Source organism: Pristis pectinata, chromosome 17 (genome assembly GCF_009764475.1).
Source record: "Pristis pectinata isolate sPriPec2 chromosome 17, sPriPec2.1.pri, whole genome shotgun sequence".
NCBI lineage: Eukaryota > Metazoa > Chordata > Chondrichthyes > Rhinopristiformes > Pristidae > Pristis > Pristis pectinata.
Genome location: NC_067421.1, coordinates 7,301,549 through 7,322,220, shown reverse-complemented (window position 1 = coordinate 7,322,220; position 20,672 = coordinate 7,301,549). Strand labels below are relative to the sequence as shown.

Below are 20,672 nucleotides of genomic sequence, written 5' to 3'. Positions count from 1 at the left end.
TCCTTCAGATTTCTTTGCTTCCGGTGCTTGAACTGTGTCTGGTTGATAAGTCACACTGCCCATTGCAGTGACTTCTGGCTACAGAAACTTCTGACATGTATTTAGATATATTCTGAATCCCAGAGGAGCTAGTTTCTCTCTCAAATGGGGCAGGGGGGATGGGGGCAAGAAATCAGAAGGGGTTCTTGGTCCCAACTGTTGTCCGGTGACTTGCCATGAGTGGTGGCTTTCCTCCCCGACTGCCCTGTCTTGCCCTTGTACACAGTGACTGGAGGGCTACCTGGTAAGGATGGACTGCCAGTCTGCAGAAGAATTACAGCACAGTGCGTCCAACTGCATCCAGGTTTTGCACTAGGCTTCACAGAATTTTTGTTCATATCTAACACCTTAGTAGCAGTGTAAAGACTATAGGCTCCTGTTTAGTGAAAATCTGGTTTTATTTTTGCCATATTTTTTCCTGCCACATCTATAGGGGAAATGCAATGCGAGGGTTAATTAATCCCCTTATGTCAGCAGCAAGTTATAGTACAGCACCTCAATGTGTCAGTAATGGGTTTACAGTGAACAACAGAATGTGTTATCACATCTTGTTAGTTTTTGCTTGAGCTGGTTCACTAAAATATTCAGAGGTAGGGATAAAGGTCTTTCTGTTATCTATGAATATCATTTATGCAGCTTTATTCATGACCTCAGGCCATCCCAACATACTGAATAGCCAGTGAAGAATTTCTGACAATGTAGTCACGTTGTAAGGAAACGCAGTAAAACAAAGTGTACGTAGTGAAGTGTAAAAGAATGAGGATAAAGAAGCCCTTTTCTTCAGCAAAGGAGAAAGTAGAGGAATCAATGGCAAAACCCCTACAGCAGCTTCACATGTACTGAATCATGGCATTATCTCTGTAACGTGTGCTCAGATAATTGGGTACAGTAGCATCACCATGTGGGTGCATTAGATGCTGCCCAGGACATCCTCCATATCCAGCCTTTGTCCTTAAATTCACAATCAGCTCCTTAATGTGAGGACTGGCTTGTGTTTGGTCCCATGCAATGGGCAGGTTAACATTTAAACATCGTGTGTGGTGAATGTTTCTCAACCTAACAACAATGGCCACTCTCCTCATTGCTGTTTCCTAGATCAGCCCTTCTGATGGGAAAATCCTGCACTTTGGGAGGGTGAAGAACTGTGAAGTGGAGCAAGTGAAGGGTGTGACTTACTCACTGGAGACTTTCCTGGGCCCTCAGACCTGGTCAGAGAACCTGGAGATTAGCAACAGTAAGTTCATTTCTGAATATTGGTTTGCATACGTTCTCAGACAGTTCAAAATTCTGAATTGACCCTTATGAAGCACTCAGCTTCTCTCTGGCTTATGTCAATAGATGTTACCCAGAATTATATCCTTAAAATCCTTTGTGTGCATAATATTGGACAACTTGTTCCACTGCAGCTGAACGTGGAAAGCAGAAGGTGAGAGGAAGCATGTTTTTACAGGGCTCCAGAGGAAAGCGTGAATTGTGTGTGTGTTGGGCTGTGATGCAAAATCACAGGCTCTGTTAACATAGGATGAGTGTAAGTGGGTGGTAGACATCTGTGGGCCGAATGGTCTGTATCTGTGCTCTCTCTCTCTCTCTCTTTCTCTATGACTCTGTAATCACTGGGCAGTGGTGAAAATGTTGATCACCACTGACAGCACCCCGGGTCAGGGATGTGGGGCAATAATTGGGAATGCTTTTCAGAGTCAGAGTTGTATGGTGTCTGTTTGTTTAGAGATGACGTTTTCACAGGCAGGGTTCGGCAAGTTTTCTATTACAGTGACACTGGAACAGTTGCAGGCTTGTATTGGGTTTGGCAGTGAGGATGGGAGGGGTAGGAAGTTGAGTATGTGTACCCTTCCAGCTCTAATAGAAAGTTTCTCTACTGATTGAAAAGTTCCAAGACCCTTTTGGTTAGGCTTAAGAGGGACGGAAGGCAAATCTGCAATGGATGTTTTGAGCAGATGACTAAAATGTAATGAATTTTGACCATCTTAAACCTAACAAGTTGATAATGAAGGGTTTTAGGAAGGGAGTTCCAGAGTGCAAGATGCCAATGGCTGAACGCTCTACCACTAATGTTGTAGAGTGAGTGAACCAGAAACCATAGTCAGGAAGGGATGGGTATGTATTGCCAGGTGAGTTTGCACGGATAAAGTGATCAGGCCATGGTTGGTTTAAGGCTAAAAGGTTCAAATCCTTAGATTTTGGACAATGATTAGGTATGAGATGGTACCAGAGAGAGGGCCAGGAGGCACAGCTTGTGGGGCCATCAAAGGCCATGGCTTTGATCTTCCCAATATTGCACTGGAGCAAGTTAGAACTCATCCAAGACTTAATGATGGTGCAAAAATGGTTGAGGGTGCTTGAGATGTGGAGTTCTTGTTATGTATATTTGGAAGTTGACTCACACGTGTAGTTTTATGTTTCTGAGAGACAGCATGGGGGCGATTCAAGAGGACTAATAAAAGATGGATCCAGTGCACAATCTGTGAGGTGCTGTGCTCTTGGAATATAGATTGCAAGTAAAATGCACAGCTCAGTTCCTCCAAACTACAATCTAAACCACTCTTCAACTGGACAGAACTCTCTGCACAGTCACTAGCGTTGTCTGTGGTTCTGGCTGGGCCACACCAGCTGCTTAGTGTAATGTCCAAAGTACAGTGGTGACTTGTAGAATCTTGTTTTAATGCACTCTTTGCTGTGTAATTTATGAAATCCTACAGATAACACAGAGACAACGTTCCAGGAACACCTAGTGACGAAGGAAGGCAATGATCTCTATCACTGTGTCATCTACCTGGCCCCTGGAGATTATCACTGTTTTCATTCACCAACTGATTGGCGAGTCTCTCACAGGCGGCATTTCCCAGGTAAGAATTCATTGTTCACCTGGGTTTTACTCTGGAATTGAATTGATGATGTTGGGAGTGGCCATGAAACTGTGACGTGACCTTGAATTCTCTTACCAGGTTTGCCCAGTTGACTGCATTAAACCAATCCTTTGTATTAAACTGTTACTGAAAAACAGTAAATAATAAAAATGTACAGGCCAACCAGTATCAAATTCAGGCATGAAAAAATTCCAAATCAATAAAACCTGAAGCTGCTGGAATGAAATTAAAACAAAGTGCTGGAGATACTCAGCAAGTTGGGCAGTAACTGTAGAGAGAGAAGCAGTTAACAAGCTTGACTGACTTGGAAAATACTCCAACCTTGTAAAATCCTTCTGTGAACATCTGCACACCGGTGTCTGAAGAGGGAGAGGTTGCGCAAGCTGGTCAGACAAATTGGAATTAATGTTTCAGGTTGGTGATGAATGGCTCCCTCTCTCTCTCTCTCTCTCTCTCTCTCTCTCTCTCCCTCTCTCTCTCTCTCTCTCGACAGCTGCTGCATGGCCTGCTGAGAATTTTCTGATTAGATTTCAAGCGTCCGCTGTATTTTGCTCTTTTAGTCAGGAAGATCAGTGGGTGTCGAGGATGTGGTAACTTAGTGGTTAGTCACTGGACTAGCATCCTAGAGGGTGGATGAGTGAAATCATGAATTTGAATCCACTCACAGCAGCTGTGCAATTTAAATTCAATTAATTACGTAGGAATGAAAAGTTGGTGCAAGTAATAGTGAGCTTGGATCGTGTGGAAACTTGCATCTGGTTAATTTCCTTTGGGGAAGAAGTATGTCTTCATGACTGAGTGTGAGTTGCACGTGGCCCACAGTAATGTGGTTGATCCTAAACTGCCCCCTGAAGGCCACCAGAAGCCAGTCAGTTCACCTGCTGGGTGAGTATTAAATGTTGGCCTTACCAGTACTGCCCACCTCCCATAAATGAAGTTTTAAATAAGTCTGACACAGTAATTTTCACAACATTGTACTTTACGGCCAGCATCCCAGAGCCCTGTGCAATCCAGGACAGACCAATCAAGGTAGCAGATGGGAGCCCTCAACACTGAGCCCTATGAAACCAGGAAACCCCCTCCTGATTACTGCCCAGCACCCTCCCTCAGCTGATGAATCACTTCTCCTCCATGTTGAACACACTTAGAAGAAGCACTGAAAGGAGTAAGGGCACAGAATGTACTCTGGGGGTCTTCAATGTCCATCTCCAACAGTGGCTTGCCAGTGCCACCACAGACCCAGCTAGCTAAGCCCTGAAGGACATAACTACCGGGCTGGGTCTACACACGTTGGTGATGTAAACAACGCGAGGATAACCTCATCTTCACCAATCTCTTGCAGTTGAATCTGTCCACAACAGTGTTTGTGGGTGTGACCACATAATCTTGTGACTGAGACAGTGCCCTGTCTTCACATTGAGGACACCTTCTGGTGGTGTGGTTTTATCTTTGTGCTATAGGCCAGTCAGCTCGATAGGGAAACTAATGGAATTCTTACAAAAGGAGAAAAAAAACCGAAGGTCAAAGTATGATAAAGATTAGTCAGCAGTGATGTCAAAAAGGCCAATCTGGTGCAGATGATGCTGAATACAGTTGAGGTAATTTATATGGATTTTCAGTAAGGTCCCTTGTAGTAGACTAATGGATAAGCTTGGAGAATGTAGAGCCCAGGGATAAGTTTGAGAATGGACTGCAAGCTGATTTCAGGACAGAAAGCAGAGTGGGAGTAAAAGGATGGTTATTCACGGTTTGTATTAATGATTAAAGCACAGATTGAGAGCACATTTTCTAAATTTGTAGGTAATAATAAATTGGGAGCCTTTGAGTACTGATGGCGCTGACACATCACTGGAGAACATTAATAAACTTGAAGAATGGGCAAATAATTAGCAAATGAATTTCAACACAAGATACATGGAGGGAGTACACTTTGGTGGAGAGGAATTGGGAGGATGGTGGAGGAACAGAGGGATCTGGAAGTACACATTCACCAATCACTAAAAGTTACATCACATGTTAGTAAAAAGAAGCACATCAAGCAGCAAGGTTTCTTTTGGAGGGATCACTAGACCACACTTAAACTTGTGCCGTTCTGGTCGACATGTTGTGAAAAGGATACGAAGGTAGTGAGAGAATGCAGAGAAGATTTATACAAGGATGGTACCAGAAATGTGAGAAGGAACTAACTGGGTCACTCTTCACTTGAGTAGTAATGTTATCAAGGCAGAATGGATGCAGATGTTATGGAGAAAAGATGACCAGAGACCATTTAAATATGACAAGACACCAAAAATCCAACAGGGAACTGAAGGGAAACCTCTCTACTGAGGCTAGTGAGACTATGGAACTCAGTCCTACAAAGAGTGATTGGAGTGAATATTATGGGTGTATTTAAGGGAGGGGGGTGGGGTTCAAACAGATGAGGGAGAAGGGAATAGAGAGTTTGACTAATGGTTTTAGCTGAGTAAAGTTGGGGGAAGCTTGAATGGAACATAAATGTTGTCATGGGCTGGTGGCACTTGGGGTCAGGGGCTCAGGGTCATTTCAAGTCCAGTCAAGCTTATTGTCATGTGCACAAGTACATTGAAAAACTTGGCAGCAGCATCACAGGCACGTAGGTACAGACAACACACAGGATATAAACTGCACGTAAAATTATACCATACAGTGAAAAAAGGTTGTTAAAATGCAAGATCTTAGTCCAAGAAAAACAAAGGCATAATCAAAGACACATGTATGGCAGTGCAAGAGGTGGTCCAAGGTGTTCGGTTGCTGAGGTAGGGTTAGGGTTGTGCAGTTATGTTCAAGAACCTGATGGTTGTAGGAAAGCAGCCGTTTCTGAACCTGATGATGTGGGACTTCAGGCTTCTGTACCTCCTGCCTAATAGTAGCTGTATTGACTGGTGGCCAAAGGAGTCAGCGGCCCTGGGGTTCAGGGTCAGCGATCAGTGGTCCTTGGACCCTGTAGTTTGGTGTCTTTTCCAGGTCCTGGTCAGTTCCTCTCTGATTCTCATCAAATCATTATGGAAGCAATGGCTGGGCTGAGCCATTAGCTAGTCTCCGAAACTTTCCCAGCGGCCAGCAATTGTGTTGTGGGTCTTGATGCTCTTCTCTCAGCCCAGTTCAGCACATTGCTGTTGGCAAGTATCCAGTGACAGACAATGGAGGCAGCACGGTAGTGTAGCGGTTAGCGCAATGCTAATACAGCGCCAGCGATCAGGGTTCGATTTCCGTCACTGTCTGTAAGGAGTTTGTACGTTCTCCCGTGTCTGCATCGGTTTCCTCCCACATTGCAAATACGCACAGGTAGGTTAATTGGGTTTAAAATGGGTGGCGCAGACTCATTGGGCCGGAAGGGCCTGTTACCACACTGTAAATAAAAAAAAGGTCCTTGGTCTTCTGAATCAGCTTCCATAACACAGGCTAGAATCCAGCTACTTGTGCTAACTCCTAGTCCGGAAGGATATGGGTCTAAAACGCGACCTCAATCAGAAATCACTTTGGTATTAATGAAATCTCCTTGATGGTCAAAAGAGCTGCCAAAATAGAACCGCTTTCTCTGAAGATTGACAGCAGGGTGGGGAGTTTCTTCTGTTAATCTCTAAATGAGATTTGTGGAGCTGTTGGTAATCAGCTCTTTGGGCTTCATCTGGCTCACTGAGTCCTATATTTAAACCTGAAACAGTAAAAGGTGAAAGAGACACTCTTGAATGAAATAACTTGGATTTTCAACATGATTCTAGCTCAATAATCCAAAACGTAAATAAAAATGTACAAAAGTTTCCTGCTTGAAAATTGCAGGGTCCATTCAGCTGGGGTGAGAGTGGAGAAATGGATTGTACTCCTCAGGGCACAGAAGGTTAAAAGGAGCTTTAAAGAAGATCAAAATGATATGGGATTTTGGTAGAGAAAAACCTCCTTCCACCAGCAGGGTGTCAGTCACCGAAAAGAACGGTTTTGAGATAATTGGAGACAGGATCAGTGGAGGGGAGGGAGTGAGATTTTTTATTTATTCTGAGCAATGATCTGGAACTCTCTGCTGCAGAGTTGAAAAGAGATTCAATATCAAGGAAATTGGATGGAAAAAAAAAATTCAAGGTTACAGGGCAAGAACAAGAGTGTGAGATTAATTGATGCCTGTTTTAAAGAGGGGATACAGCCAAGATGGCGGAAATGGCCTTGTTCAATTTAAAGATTCTGGAATTACAAAGGATAATAGCAGTATTTCGATGTCTTTAAACTAGTTGTGGGACAGACATCCCATTTTTCAATAGCAAATTTCTGTTCAAGTTGGAGGCAGGAAGGGTGACGTGTCAAATTTGAGTTTGTTGTCACATGCACAAGTCCTTGTGTGTACAGGTGCAATGAAAAACTTGCTTGCAGCAGCATCACAGGCACACAGCATCAGATAAGCAGCATTCACAAGAAAAACAAGCATAAATTGTACACAATTTTTTACAAGGAAGAACACATGGCTAGATGTGTGTTTCATTGTGCACACTTGGCAGAAACTGTAACAACGGCTGTGTATTTACAGCTGCACGTATAAAACCAGGTTGCATATTTGTTCTTGTCTTCCTTCAGGCTCCCTTATGTCGGTTAATCCTGGAGTAGCTCGTTGGATTAAGGAGCTTTTCTGCCACAATGAGCGGGTTGTCCTGGCTGGAGATTGGACTCACGGCTTCTTTTCACTCACTGCAGTCGGTGCCACAAATGTTGGATCTATTCGCATTTACTTTGACAACGTGAGTATGGTGAACGGTTACGGGAAGGAAACCCTATATTTGTAAGGGTTTTTCTGCTTGCTGCCCTGTGCCTGGGACAAGTGAAAATCAGCTGCTGAAAGTCTGAAATAAAATCAGAAAAGGCCAGCAAATCTGCCCTCTGAGCCTGTGCTTGATTAGACCTGGCACAAGTACAGTAGTTCCACCAAAATCAACAGGAAGAAACAGGCTATCCACAAAACAATAGATAGAAATTCAAAACACTGCAGATACTGGAAATGTGACGGAAGGAAGTACAGGAAATACTCAGTGGGTTGGCTAGCACCAGTAGGAGAGAGAGAAACAGAATATGGTTCTGATGGTGACTATTTACCAGGTCTGCACGGTAAGTGGGAGGGACAGAAAATTACATTCTGGAGGTCACAGGCTTAGTGCTGGGTGGTTGGTCCAGTCGTGCTTTGTCTTTAGATGCAGCAGCTTTGATAGAAGTGAATGACTCGATAAGCCAGTTAAAGGTAATATCTGTGTGGATTAGGAGTCGCATACCTCTGAAAAATATATATTACAGAAAGAAACTTGTCTCTTCTGGAACTCGTTCTTCTAGTGTCATCTCTTGCCTACTTTCTGCTGTTCATAATCTTTCACCTATTTCAGCAGATTCTCGTATCCTACCCTTCGCCCGGCATGTTAGTCTGTGGCCCGATTTCATTATCTCTATTTGTTTACTTTAAGAATCGCATACTTCATTAATATTAGGTTAGTGTGTTTCCTTAGCCAATTTCCTCACAATTTCTCATTGAACTAGTGGGATAGGCATCCTGTTTTTCAGTCGAAAGTGGAAATTGAACCATTACCTTGCACACTCGCCCCTCAGTGGGCAGCTTTCTGCATGGATGAAGAGCCCCAGTGTTAACACTTGGACTGCAATATTGTTGAAGTCATTGTCTGCCATTGAGCATGGAGTGGGAGGGCACAGCAGGAAAATAACACCTTACTGTACCTTTTATTTTGCACAGGATCTGCACACCAACAGCCCTCGCTACATGAAGGGCTCCTACAATGACTTCAGTTTTGTCACAAACAACAACAAAGAAGGGGTTACCATGAGGAAAGGAGAGCATCTGGGCGAGTTCAATTTGGGTTCCACCATTGTTCTCATCTTTGAGGCACCAAAAGACTTCACCTTTAATCTTAAACCTGGACAGAAGATCAGGTTTGGAGAGGCTCTCGGGTCCATCTAATAGCATTACCATCAAAACACATCTCAAATCGGAATGGAGTAATGAGGAGTGAGTTCGGACTAGGAAACATGAGAAATGGCCGTACTGAAATATGGTTTAAGTTCTGGCTGCTCCTCCTTTCATCATTACTGCAGAAGCATCTCCCACAGCCTCCATCTAAGGGAGCAGCTGCACCATGACTGGTGCAATGGTCTCCCTTGAAACATGTACTGACCCTACCCAGTTACCCCTTTAAATAGGAAGCTGATGGGAGGATAGGGTTTTGAGCATGTGCAGTGCCATACTTTCTGTGCAAAGGAGGAACCTGGCAGGTCACCAGGAACAAAAGAACTTTGAAAGATGGACTGAGATTTTAGGGCCCAAGTCTAAAGGGGCACGGCAAGGGATCCCGTGAAACGTTGCAGGAGTTGGTGACGCAAGAATGTTTGCTGAATAGCTCCATGCAAGTGGGTCATTCTAAGTTCATGCAGTATTTTTATATCCTTAAAAATAAATCTCATCAAATTACATTTCAGAGAAAATAAAAATGACTGTACCAAAACCTACTGCTGCTGAGCTCTTTTTGTTTTTTTTTTAAAAGGGCTGAGGGGAAAAATGCTAAAACGAGTGCTGTTTTGTGCTGCAAGTGTTCATCCAGATGTCAATCTTGCAGGTGGGCATTGAACAAATAGGGGAAACAAAATCAGGTGCAAGGTGTAAAACAAGTCACTGATTAGTATTTAACATCCAAATGATGAAGATAAATTTATATTTTTTACAAGTTCACAATTTGGCTTTAGCCCTGTTTAAGCTGCTGCATTCGTGATTCAACCTCTATCTATCTCGGTCTGAGCACCAGCTTCCTAGACCTGGATTGTAGCATCTAAGAAATAATGCATGATTGAGGGTAATAGAGCAGGCATGTTGGGGTACCTGCAATTAAACTATCTAAGGGACAATTATTCCTTGCTCTCTGTTACTTTTAATATAAATCATGTTGTTGATCCATAAATGAGGTTTAAAAAGGTGGGGGCAAACCCAGGTTGCTGACTTTTTTTTTTCTTTGCTGTCAGTGTGCTTTTATATCAAACCACCACCAAAGAGTGCACATCAGCAGGCCCTTGGTTAACAGTGTCACTAAATTCTGCTAGTGCTTGGTGACCTCCCTTGCGTGTTCTGGAGACTGCTATTCAGTTATTGGCTTAAGCACTAAACCAGTGCCATAACAAATGTCCTTTTAGGGCTCCTTAGATTTTCTTTCACAGATTGGTGCGAAGCATCTCTTACCTGCAGCATTAGAAGGAACAGGAGATTTTATTGACAGTTAATTGTATTTTTTTTTTGTGATCTGTTTCTATAGTTCAGGAGTGTCTGGTTCAAACCTGCTGCCATTCACTGCAGGATTATTTTCATGTGGAATAGTGAACAATGACCAAGGAATAAAATAAACTAGTATTTCACAAGTATTTTTAATTTATTGCTTTAAATTTTCCTCACATCTTTGGTATGAAACCTTAATGTATGATGGATTCTGTGCATGGGTTATTGTCCATCATCTGCTGAGATTTTTCCAAAATTTCACCAGCATTCTGCCATGTATTCCTCTAAACAGTGTCTCCTTCTGCCTGCACCCCACCGCCCCCTCGAGAATTAACCTTGGTCCATTCAGCTACTGCACTGCAGAAAGCCTGGTTGAAGGCAGGCAAGAAAAGGATTATAATCAAGGGTGCTGTACACCTCTCTAATTTATGTGGGAGCTTGGTTAAGTATTTGTGAAATGCAGCACTGGGCCACAACAAAAGCTGTCCTTGTCAGAGCCATGTATTTTGGAGTAAACTTAAGGTTATACAAGTGGTTTACTTTATGTAAAAATATGAAATATATTTTAAACATATCTATAGGCTTTGAAAAAGTTCAACCACCACTGTACCCCCTTTCCTTAGCCATTCTCATGGCCTCACAAAGCTCCAAGAGATGATGTACACAATGGTTCTTCAATCCACCGTACCAAAGATAGCAAAATGGTGATGGATGCCATCATACAGTCAGGCTGTCCTGGATCTCCTGCACTCTGGCAATGTGGCGCTGTATAAATGGTGCATCTTTCTTCAACTTCATTGAAAGCATTTCGATGTCTGTCTCCAGCTTAAAGTGAATGCAAAAGATAGTCAAAGTCTCTCACCATACCAAGAACCAACCTCCTACACATTACATGTAGAGTATTTGAACAGTGTTTATTAGAATGAAATAAACACTATGTACATGCTCAAATATGGTGAGGAGTATAAACTGAATTATATCAGTGCTGCTTTGTCTAGCAATATACCAAATAGCAGAAAACCTGCAACTGGGGATAACTCAAAGCTGGTCATTGCAGAAGGATGTGTATTTTAAAAAAAACAGGTTTTTGCCTGCAACTTCTTAGCAATCTAGTGGTATGCAGGAGTATCAGGAAGGGGTCAATTTCCAAAACCCTGTCAGTACTGCTGGTCAATTTACCATGTTCCAATCTGATGTCAAACATCATGCTGTACATGAATTCTAATTAAAAGCAGTACCAAACTATCCCTATTCACTCCTATTGTACAAAATTTAAAGCAGAAATCTTAAGCATACTATTACCCTATAGTACAGTTTCATTTTGGGAACACAGTTTCCCCCATGCCTGACTGAAATAGACACCTATAAGTATTGATGTAAAGCAGATCACCCTACCAATATAGAATCTCATTTACTATAGCCTCAACAGTCAATCTAACTTGGATTAAGGAAATTATCCTTAGGACATAAAATTGGATGAAATGTGCTGCTGTAGCACAAGCCAATATCACACAATACATAATGCCATTTTCATTTAACATCCATCAAAGAATCAGAACACTAGAAGCATACAGCATCTTCAAGGCACAAGGAGATGGGCAATTCACTTGATGACTGAAGACATGCCTGCCAAGTACCATCTTTTCATTCTGATCTTCCACAAAGCAGGATATCAGTAATAGAATAAAAGGGAGATCTTTAGCTGGGAAAGAGAAATGCCTCCCAATAAGGCAGATCCTCAAAACAGACAGTTGTCAAGTTATCAATGTTTATTAAATTAAAAGCAACTGTAATGTGTGTTATTTCCAAGAGAACTTTTGAACCGACCAATAAATTCCTGAGACGGGCTAGCTGTACCCACTACACAACTCAGAAATATTAAGTGGAATGGCTTTCTCAGTGAGACTCTGAATAACACAACCCTCACAGTAATATGGACCGGTGAAGCAAGTTTGCAGTTCTTGGAACAGTCTTGGATTCCCTTTGTAAAGAGGCAGCCCTCAGCAACTGATGCAATTGGTAGGTTGACCATCATCAGTTGTCTGCTCAGTGTTCATTTTACAATGACTGTTTTTAAGCTGCTGGAATGGCTCAGAAGACACATTGGTGCTCCACGTCAATCAAGGGTGAGCAGTAGACCAACTGGTATTGAAATAGATTACATGTTCAATTGTGCTTGAATTTATTTAAATAAAACCTATTAACTGCTGGTGTCCTTGTATAAGACACACAGCATGCATGTACTAGAAGTAATTAAAACAGCAAATGAAACTTGAGTCTTGTTTGCAAGGGATGGAGGATCATGTCTTGCTACAACTGTACAGGGGTTTGAGACCATATGCACAGTTGGGTCATAAGTTGCAAGGGATATGCTTGCATTGGAGGCAGTTCAGAGAAGGTCCACAAAGTTCATGGAAAAGCAAATATAAAACTGCAGGTGCTGGAAATGTTCAGTTGTAGTATTTCTCCTCTCTTCTGTTCTTATTCACTCTCCATTTACCCCTCCTCCAGACAGATCAGCTGTCACTAACAAACCTTCACCACCCTCTCTCAGCTCGCACCACCACTCTTATGTCAGTCAGTCTCCAGCAGAGATTACCCTTGTTCTCTCCACTCTCCCTCTTCTTTGCAATTTAAAGTATGTTTAATTTCTAACCGGGTTCTGATGAAAGGTCGTCAACCTGAAATATTAACTTTATTTTCCCAGCAGAGCTGGTGCCTGACCTGACCTGCTGAGTCCTTCACCATTTTGTGTTTTGTCTCATTAGGCTGACCTCTGGAATGAGGTAATATATTGCCTTGTACTGTTTTTTTTGGCAACACTAGTAGAATTTTGCTTCTGTGGTTTAAGGCCAAACAAGGGAAAGTGTGGAAAATATATTCACCTCACCACAGAGCTCTTCCCATCCCGTAAATGTGTTGCCTCCTAACATACATGAACTATGGCCTTCTCATCAGAAATTTTGAGCCAAATGTGAATAGTTGCTGATGGCATCTGTAAGACACATTTAACCTTTCCAGCACTGATTTTCCTCAGATTCTGCTGCATCAGTAACTAAGTCTGCTAAATAAATGAATAAATTTAGCATTGTGTAGTATTCTTTTGTGACTGCTGTGTTGGAATAAAATGTGCTTCGTGGAGAATTACCAGAGTCTGCTGCTGGCAGTGAAGGGGATGGGGATTTTGCACAGGGTTCATTTTATCTGGTTTGACACAGCTGCTGGGAATGGCACATTTACAATCCATTTCCATATTCCTTCGACATCCCACCGGCAAGGAGGCCCCGCTGCTGTGAATTGGAAACAGAGCGGACCACAAATCATAGTCCAGCCCTCCTTCTATTCATGTCAGTGCAGCTCCATCCCCACTGTCAGCATTTAATAGACAGAGATAATGATAAATCCCATCAATTGACAATAGATTAAAACCTGAATACATCATTGCAAAGGATAATCACAATGAGATACCCCCAGCCAAACAAAAACCTGTTAAGCCTCTACAGAAGATGCATAACACACACCAGGAACAAAAATATATAGAAATCTAATAACTTATTTCCCCTATTATAACCTTCCCGGGACCAGTTACACCTCCATAGACACTGATTGTTGCCTTTACCCCAGCAACAGCTATACTTTGCTGTTAGGATGAGAAGCCCAATTCTGTCCTGAAGCACATCTTCATCCTCGACCTACACATGAACTTTCTAGGGAGATAAGGTCTTGGAACGATAATTTCAAGAATATTGCCCAGTTTCTGCTTCACTTAACCCATGACCACAACTAGCTGATCATTGGATGACATTAACCGATTTTTTGTGTGATACTTTTCAACAGAAGCCCAACTTGTACTCTGAAGTGAGGAAAGCTGAATGGCATCAGTACAAAGAGAATAGTTCTCCACCTTCAACAGCTGTCCACCTCTTACTGAGAGGAATTCAAGGTTGGAAAGACTTGTCCCTACATAATGAAATAATGTCTCTAACACCATAAATGTTTTAATCCCAGTCAGTTCAATGTATCTGTGAATGGATCTGCTGTTGGACATGTAATTATTTACCTGCTCTAGTTCCTGCCTCATCTGCAATACTTCTTCTCCCTCTTCTGTTGCATTTACTTGAAGCCAATTCTGCAGGACAGCAGCCTGTTTCTGCCAGATTCTGGAAGGAAATGCAATGGAATGTTTATTTCCTTATGGTACAGAAGGAGACCATTCACTTCATCAAGTCTATTCCAGCTCACAGAGCAATCCCATTTCCTCACACATTTTATTTGCAACTATCCTTTCCCCCATTCCCATCAATTTTACCATCCACCTACACCCCGCGGCAATTTATAGTGGCCAATTATCAACTAGCACATTTTTGACTGTGTAGGTTTCCTCCGACATCCCAGAGGGAGAACACACAAACTCCATCCACTGGAGGCCAGAAATGAACCAGAGCGTTGGAGCTGAGATGCAACAGCTTCAGTAGCTGAGCCACCGAGCATTGTTTTCAATACTTGTAATCCAGGCAGCACTGTTAAATGCAGATTAAAGCTTTCTCCACTCCACCGGGTCGTCCCAAAGGATGTGCATAAATTGCAATAATGGGAGACCTGAATCAGCCCTATTTGCAATAAACCATGTTATGGATCTCAAAAGCAAGAAATCACATCCACACTGGAGTCCTGATCAGTGAACTCACTCGGTACAGGAGTGGTACTCAGACACCAGCCAACATAAATATGCCTAAAATATCAGATTAGCTGGTAGCACCAGAAAGCACATTTAAGGAGCTGTTCATCTCTCACAAAATTCTTTCAGCCGCCTTATGGTGAGGCTGAGCAATCTATTTTGAGTATGAATGGAGTCAAATGACACTTTTATATACCCATAAAAGTATCTACATCAAAAGTCACCTTCAAAAATGTGTGCTGATTTCTTACACATCTTTCCAAAAGGAGCATCAGCCCCTGATTACTAGAGATGTTTGATTATTATTGAATTAGTTCTGTTGGAATCAAATATCTCTGTAGTTTCTATTACCATCAAAAATGGGAACCTGCAGAGGAAGGATGGGCCTGGAGAAAATGACCAGAAAATCCTGAAATACATCCTTACAGCAAAGATGGATGCTGACAACACAACCCCAAGAAATGGAAACGTGACCAGAGGTGGACGAATGAGGCAATGAGGGCGGGAGTTAAAATGATTGTACAGGGAAGATACAAGGACTCAGTGAAACAGCCAAAAGCATATTACACTTGCAAAAATGCACCCTAGAGACAAGAACAAAAAGATACCGAGAATATTAAGTATTCTTCTACTACTACAGCAATCCTGGGCTTTTCAAGGGGAGCAGAAGCAACTTACTAGACCGGTAACAGGATAAAAGCAGTCAGTTATGTGGAGAAACACAAGAAAAGGTTTTCCTTGGAGCAAAAAAGGCATGGATTTATGAGACAAAAGCAAAGGAAATCTGATGGGACAGGATTGGTGAAGTGAGCACATATGTTTTTAACCAGTAAGCTGTGATGACCTGGAGTGCACTGTCTGAAAAGGTGGGAACTGACTTAATGATAGTTCTGAGAAGGATTTTGGGTCTATCCTTAAGAAAGGAAAAACTTGCGAGGACACCAGGAAAGATCTGGGAGTGGGACTGACAGCATCCTTTCCGGCCACGCAGGTCCGGCTGCATCTGAAGAAAGAGAAACAGAGTTAAGGCCAAGAACTTTTGTGTGTCAGACCAGGAACAGTAAGAAAAACACGTTGCAAACACAAAATGCTGTACATCAGATTAGAAGTGCAAGCGAATCACTGCTTCATCTGGAAGGACTGTCTGGACACTGGACGGTGGGAAGGGAAGAGGGGAAAGGACGGGTTGTATGGGAATGTGCCGTAAAAAGTAGAGTGATAGGTGGGATCAGAAGCAGACCAGGGAGTGATCCCTTTGAAATGCTGAAAGGGATGTGTTGTCCGGTGGTGGGATCTTATTTGAGCTGGTGGAAATTGTGAAGAATGATCCGTTGAATGCAGAAGCTGGTGGGATGGAAGACAAGGATAAGGGGAATACTACCTTTGCAATTTCCAGGGGGAGGAGGGGAAGAGAGCAGAGGTGGAGGAAATAGGGGGAAAAGCAAGCAAGCTCTCTGCCAATTATGGTGCAGAGGAAGCTATGGTTCGGGAATATAGAAGGCATCTCAGAAACTCCTGTATGGAAAATCTCATCATCAAAGCAAATACAACAGAGGTGAAGGAATTGGGAGAACGAAGTTCTTATTAGGGTTGTTCTTAGCGAATGGAGTGTCACAAGTTCATAGATTGTATGTCTGAGCGAGTGAGGGGAGCGGAAAGGTCATGGTGGTCAATGTCACATCAGCAGTTAGCAGTGAACAGACCCAGAGAGGTTATGAGGCCAGAGAGAGGTGTCCAGGTGGATCTGGAATTCTGGAGATGCAAGAAAGGTGCCACAGTCTGGAGCGAAGAATGGGAGTGGGAGCAAGCTCAGTGCCATGTCGAGCTGGCAGTTGACCGTAGGGGGCAAAGCTGAGGCCTCGATAGGGAATTGATTCCTCTGGATCAGAGGGGGGTAATCAAAAGGGATGGAGAAAACACAAAGAAAGGTGGAAGGGGAGAAAGGTTCAGGACGGGTAACGGACCTCAAGAATGTGGTTTGTGATTTTTGGTGTCAGAAAAGGAGGAGAAAAGTCATCACAAGACACAGTGGAAAGGCGGACCATCACAGCTTAGAGATGAGAGTGATTTGATGTTGTAGAGAGAGGTCAAGAGCATACATTTTCCAGCACGATCCAAGTGTGGATCTCAGGATACAAGCAGAACACTTGCCTTGAGAAATACTGGATAGTTTGAACCTGTAATCCTGGCTGCACCTGAATAGTGAAGGGTGGAATTTCAGTTGAAATCCATATGGGTGGGAAGAAGCTAAGGTAAGGGATGTGGCTGTGGAAACAAGTTTTGGAAGAACACCTTATCGTAAACAAGAGGGGAAACAGACCAGTGAGAGTGAACAAGGCAAAGTGGACAGACAGAAACATCCCTGAAGACTGGAGGAGAAATTCTACAAGGATGGTGTACCTGGAAGGGAAGTGGCAGTGAATTCAACAGTAAATGAAAATCAAGTACAAACTGCAATAGTGAGAGATCTGAAATGTAAACAGAAAATGCTGGAAACACTCAGCAGGTCAGGCAGCATCTGTGGTAAAAGAATCACGAGTTAATGTTTAAGGTTGAAGATCCTTTGACGGAACTGGGAGAGAAAAACAAAGTAGTTTTAAGTGGCAGAGAAGGTTGGAGGAAAATAGAACAGAGAGACCATCGGTGACAGGGTGAGGCCAGGGTTGCCCTGTGGATAAGATGGATGACATGTTGGAAATGGCCTGTTCTGATACAGACAGTTAACAGATGTTATAGAGGGCAGAGGGACAAAGGTGGGGGGTGGCAGAGAAGAGGCTTAGGGAGGGAAGCAATATGATTTGAGGGTGGGAGTAGGGAGAAGGCTGTGGGGGGGGGGGGCAGAGAGAAGGGGAGTGAATGAATGCAGGCGAGCCAACATTTGGGGGTGAGGGAGGGTCTCAGCAACGTCCTTGAACACTTTTTTTTTCTGAATCAGCATTCCCTTTGGGGGACATTCGTTGGCTAAGTATAGAATATCTCCTCTGGGGCAGAGAGATGGATTGTGGTGGGTGGGGGGAGGTTTAATTACATGCCTGACTGCACTAATGCCAGGAGCATTTGGCCGAGGCTGACAGCATTTTGGCTCATCCACTCTTGCAGCTGCAGGTATTAGTAGTAAGTGCCAAAAACAGAGCACTTCCCAGACAACCTACCTTAGCTTCAGCTTGCTGCCATGGAAGCTCCGCATCTGCTGACGTATTGCCTGCAGCTCAGCCTCCAGCTGACTACATTCATCAGAGGCAGCATCTGAATTACGGGAATGGAAAAGGATTAATCACAAGCAGCTCTTCAACTGCTGCAGGTGCTCGTTTCTCTCAAAACGAGCCTGACCTTCACATTAAACATTCAGAACATCAGAGCAAAAAAAAATGTACACTGCAGTCTGCATTTTGTGCAATGAAGACCATTCTGTGTACGTGAAAGATACTAAAGATTAGTATGACTGGTTCTAGGGGCCTCCGTGTTTACGTGCTCATGACGTGAGACAGATTATGATGCACACTGTTCCCTTCCCCATCAAGTACGACCCCAGAACCTCTTTACAGTTTCCAGCAACATTGTGTGGAGATGAATGCTCTCGTCTCTCTGCTCCTCCCTGCCTGGTCTCTCTGCATCCCAGCTTCCTCTGCAATCAGATGCCCTTGCAACCCAAGGAAGGAAATCCTAGCTTTCCAGTCCATCCACATAACTGAAGTCCCTCATTCCTAGTAATCCCTAGATTTTAGTAGATCGCTTCTGCCTTGCCAAAGCCTTTATATCTTTCTTAAAGTGCATCATTCAGAACTAGGCCTAAAACTTCATGTGTGGCCAAACTACTGTTCCCTAAAGGTTCATTGTGATATTGTTGCTCTTGTACATATACTACTGGGTCAAAGCGTTGCCCTGTGAAGCCCATGTGGTAGCTGGTGTGCAATGGTCACTGCAGATCAAAATAAACCACGCAAGCAGCTACCACTCCATGTGCTATTCTGGAACTGGAGCGCAAAGATCCTCAAGGACAATCCCAGCAGCGACAGACTGAATGCCACTTTATCATAGCTTGGGAACTCAGATGTTTTAATGCTGATATCACTGCACTGAGTGAGACACCAAATGCATGAGATTGCCAGTTTAAACAACAAGGTGTGGGTATACCTTCTTCCAGAGTTGCAGAACTAATACTTTTGAAACATGTATACCGTTTGCTTGCAGGGAAATATGACAGCCAATTTGCACAAAGTGTGTTTTCACAAAGAGCAGTTAAGTGTTCACCGATTGCAAAAAAACAATGGACAGGACATAAGCAAATCTTGCCTCGCCCATCAACCTACAAAAACTTTGATCTCGAAAGTACACCAAGATGTTTTTTTATACACCCACCTGATCTGTGCTGTACTACTGTCAGGCTGCATTAAGTGTCGGTGCAGTGTTTGAAACCAGGACATTTTGACTCATGGCAACAATACTGCAAAGGTGACGTGTAATGAACTTTGGAACAGCACTGATGTAGTCTGCACACTGACCTTTTAACTACTGGGCTGAACATCAGCTTCCTTTTCATTTCGGTGAAAGGTTCCTTTTTGACTGCATGATGTAATTTGCCCATTGAGATTGGAGTGATTTTGATTCTGGAGTGGAGGTAACACAGGTTGAATAGCTTCCCCATTGGTCCTGTAGATTAGCTCCATTCCAGTGGGAAGCTCATTGGAAGTGTGGTGAGAAAAACTAAAAGTGTTCAGAATCAGGTTTATTATCACAGATTTATATATCACGAAATGTGTTGTTTTGCGGCAGCAGTACAGTTGCAAGACATAAAAATTACTATACATTACAAAATAAATAAGTAGCGCAAATAAAAATGAATAATGAAGTAGTGTTCATGGACCATTCAGAAATCTGATGGCGGAGGGGAAGAAGCTGTTCCTAAGTCATTGAGTGCAGGTCTTCAGGCTCCTGTACCTCTGCCCCGATGATAGTAACGAGAAGAGGGCACGTCCCGGATGGTGAGGGTCCTTAGTGATGGATGCCGCCTTCTTGAGACACCGCCTCTTGAAGATGTTGAGGCGATGACGCAGCCTTGTTTGGTACAGGTCTGCACTGAGATTGGATCTACTGTGGACCCAATGATTAAGATCAAGCCTTCATGCCAAGATGGCGTAAATATAAGATAACAAGAGAGCAGAAGTAGGCCATTCGGCCCATCGAGTCTGCTCCAAAGCAAAGAAAGGGTAAAAGAAAAAAAGAAATGAGAAACGGGGAAAAAAAGTCTGCTCCATGAGCTAAAGGAAAGAAAAGATAAGATAGAGACAAATTTCTGTTGGAAGCCAAACTCTTCTAGGGTCCTTCTCAACTGATGGAGTCAAAAGCTTTAGAAAAGGTATAAAAAGGCCACGTGTCGCTGTTCCTCCCTGCGTTATCATGTAGTGCTGGACAGAATCCTCACTGCAGCTCTGGGAGCAGCTCTTCAGCCACGACAAAGCAGTGGTTGAGGGGGACCCTGGGGGTGAGTTGCCTCAAGGCAGACAGCAGGGAACTCCCTTGTAGGTAACACTGTTGGATTTGTCCCCTTTCTTGAAGATGGTCACATTACAACATCTCAGAGGTTGCCCTTTTCCCAGACGAAGGAGATGAAGTTGTGAATTTCTGATGGAAGTTTCTCACTGCCAAGTATTGGAACTTTGAGGGAAGGCATCTCCTCCCAGGTCCTCCTTGTTTTTTTCCAGATGCTTTTCAACTCCTTGTCAGTCAGGAGTGGCGGTGAGGCTGGACCAGAGTTTGTTGTGGAATAGGAGTCAAGGGCACATGCAGTTAAGGAAGTCTTCTAAGT

The 20,672-nt window shown here is 43.2% G+C and overlaps 2 protein-coding genes across 9 annotated transcripts in view; one reads left to right on the top strand and one right to left on the bottom strand.

Annotated features, from left to right (window-relative positions):
• pisd (phosphatidylserine decarboxylase) overlaps positions 1-9,430 on the top strand; it is a 92,911-nt gene extending 83,481 nt beyond the window's left edge. For all 7 annotated transcript variants that reach the window (XM_052031969.1, XM_052031972.1, XM_052031974.1 and 4 more), the window contains 4 exons: positions 1,135-1,273; positions 2,757-2,903; positions 7,509-7,669; positions 8,665-9,430. In XM_052031969.1, the coding sequence (XP_051887929.1) occupies positions 1,135-1,273; positions 2,757-2,903; positions 7,509-7,669; positions 8,665-8,889 (672 nt within the window). In that variant the 3' untranslated portion in view covers positions 8,890-9,430. The remainder of the gene's footprint in view (positions 1-1,134; positions 1,274-2,756; positions 2,904-7,508; positions 7,670-8,664) is intronic.
• A 149-nt stretch (positions 9,431-9,579) lies between these two features.
• Positions 9,580-20,672, bottom strand: part of LOC127579282 (protein SFI1 homolog) — a 120,401-nt gene continuing 109,308 nt past the window's right edge. For both annotated transcript variants that reach the window (XM_052031965.1, XM_052031967.1), the window contains 3 exons: positions 18,019-18,112; positions 14,249-14,348; positions 9,580-11,013 (listed from right to left, as the gene is read on the bottom strand). In XM_052031965.1, the coding sequence (XP_051887925.1) occupies positions 10,906-11,013; positions 14,249-14,348; positions 18,019-18,112 (302 nt within the window). In that variant the 3' untranslated portion in view covers positions 9,580-10,905. The remainder of the gene's footprint in view (positions 11,014-14,248; positions 14,349-18,018; positions 18,113-20,672) is intronic.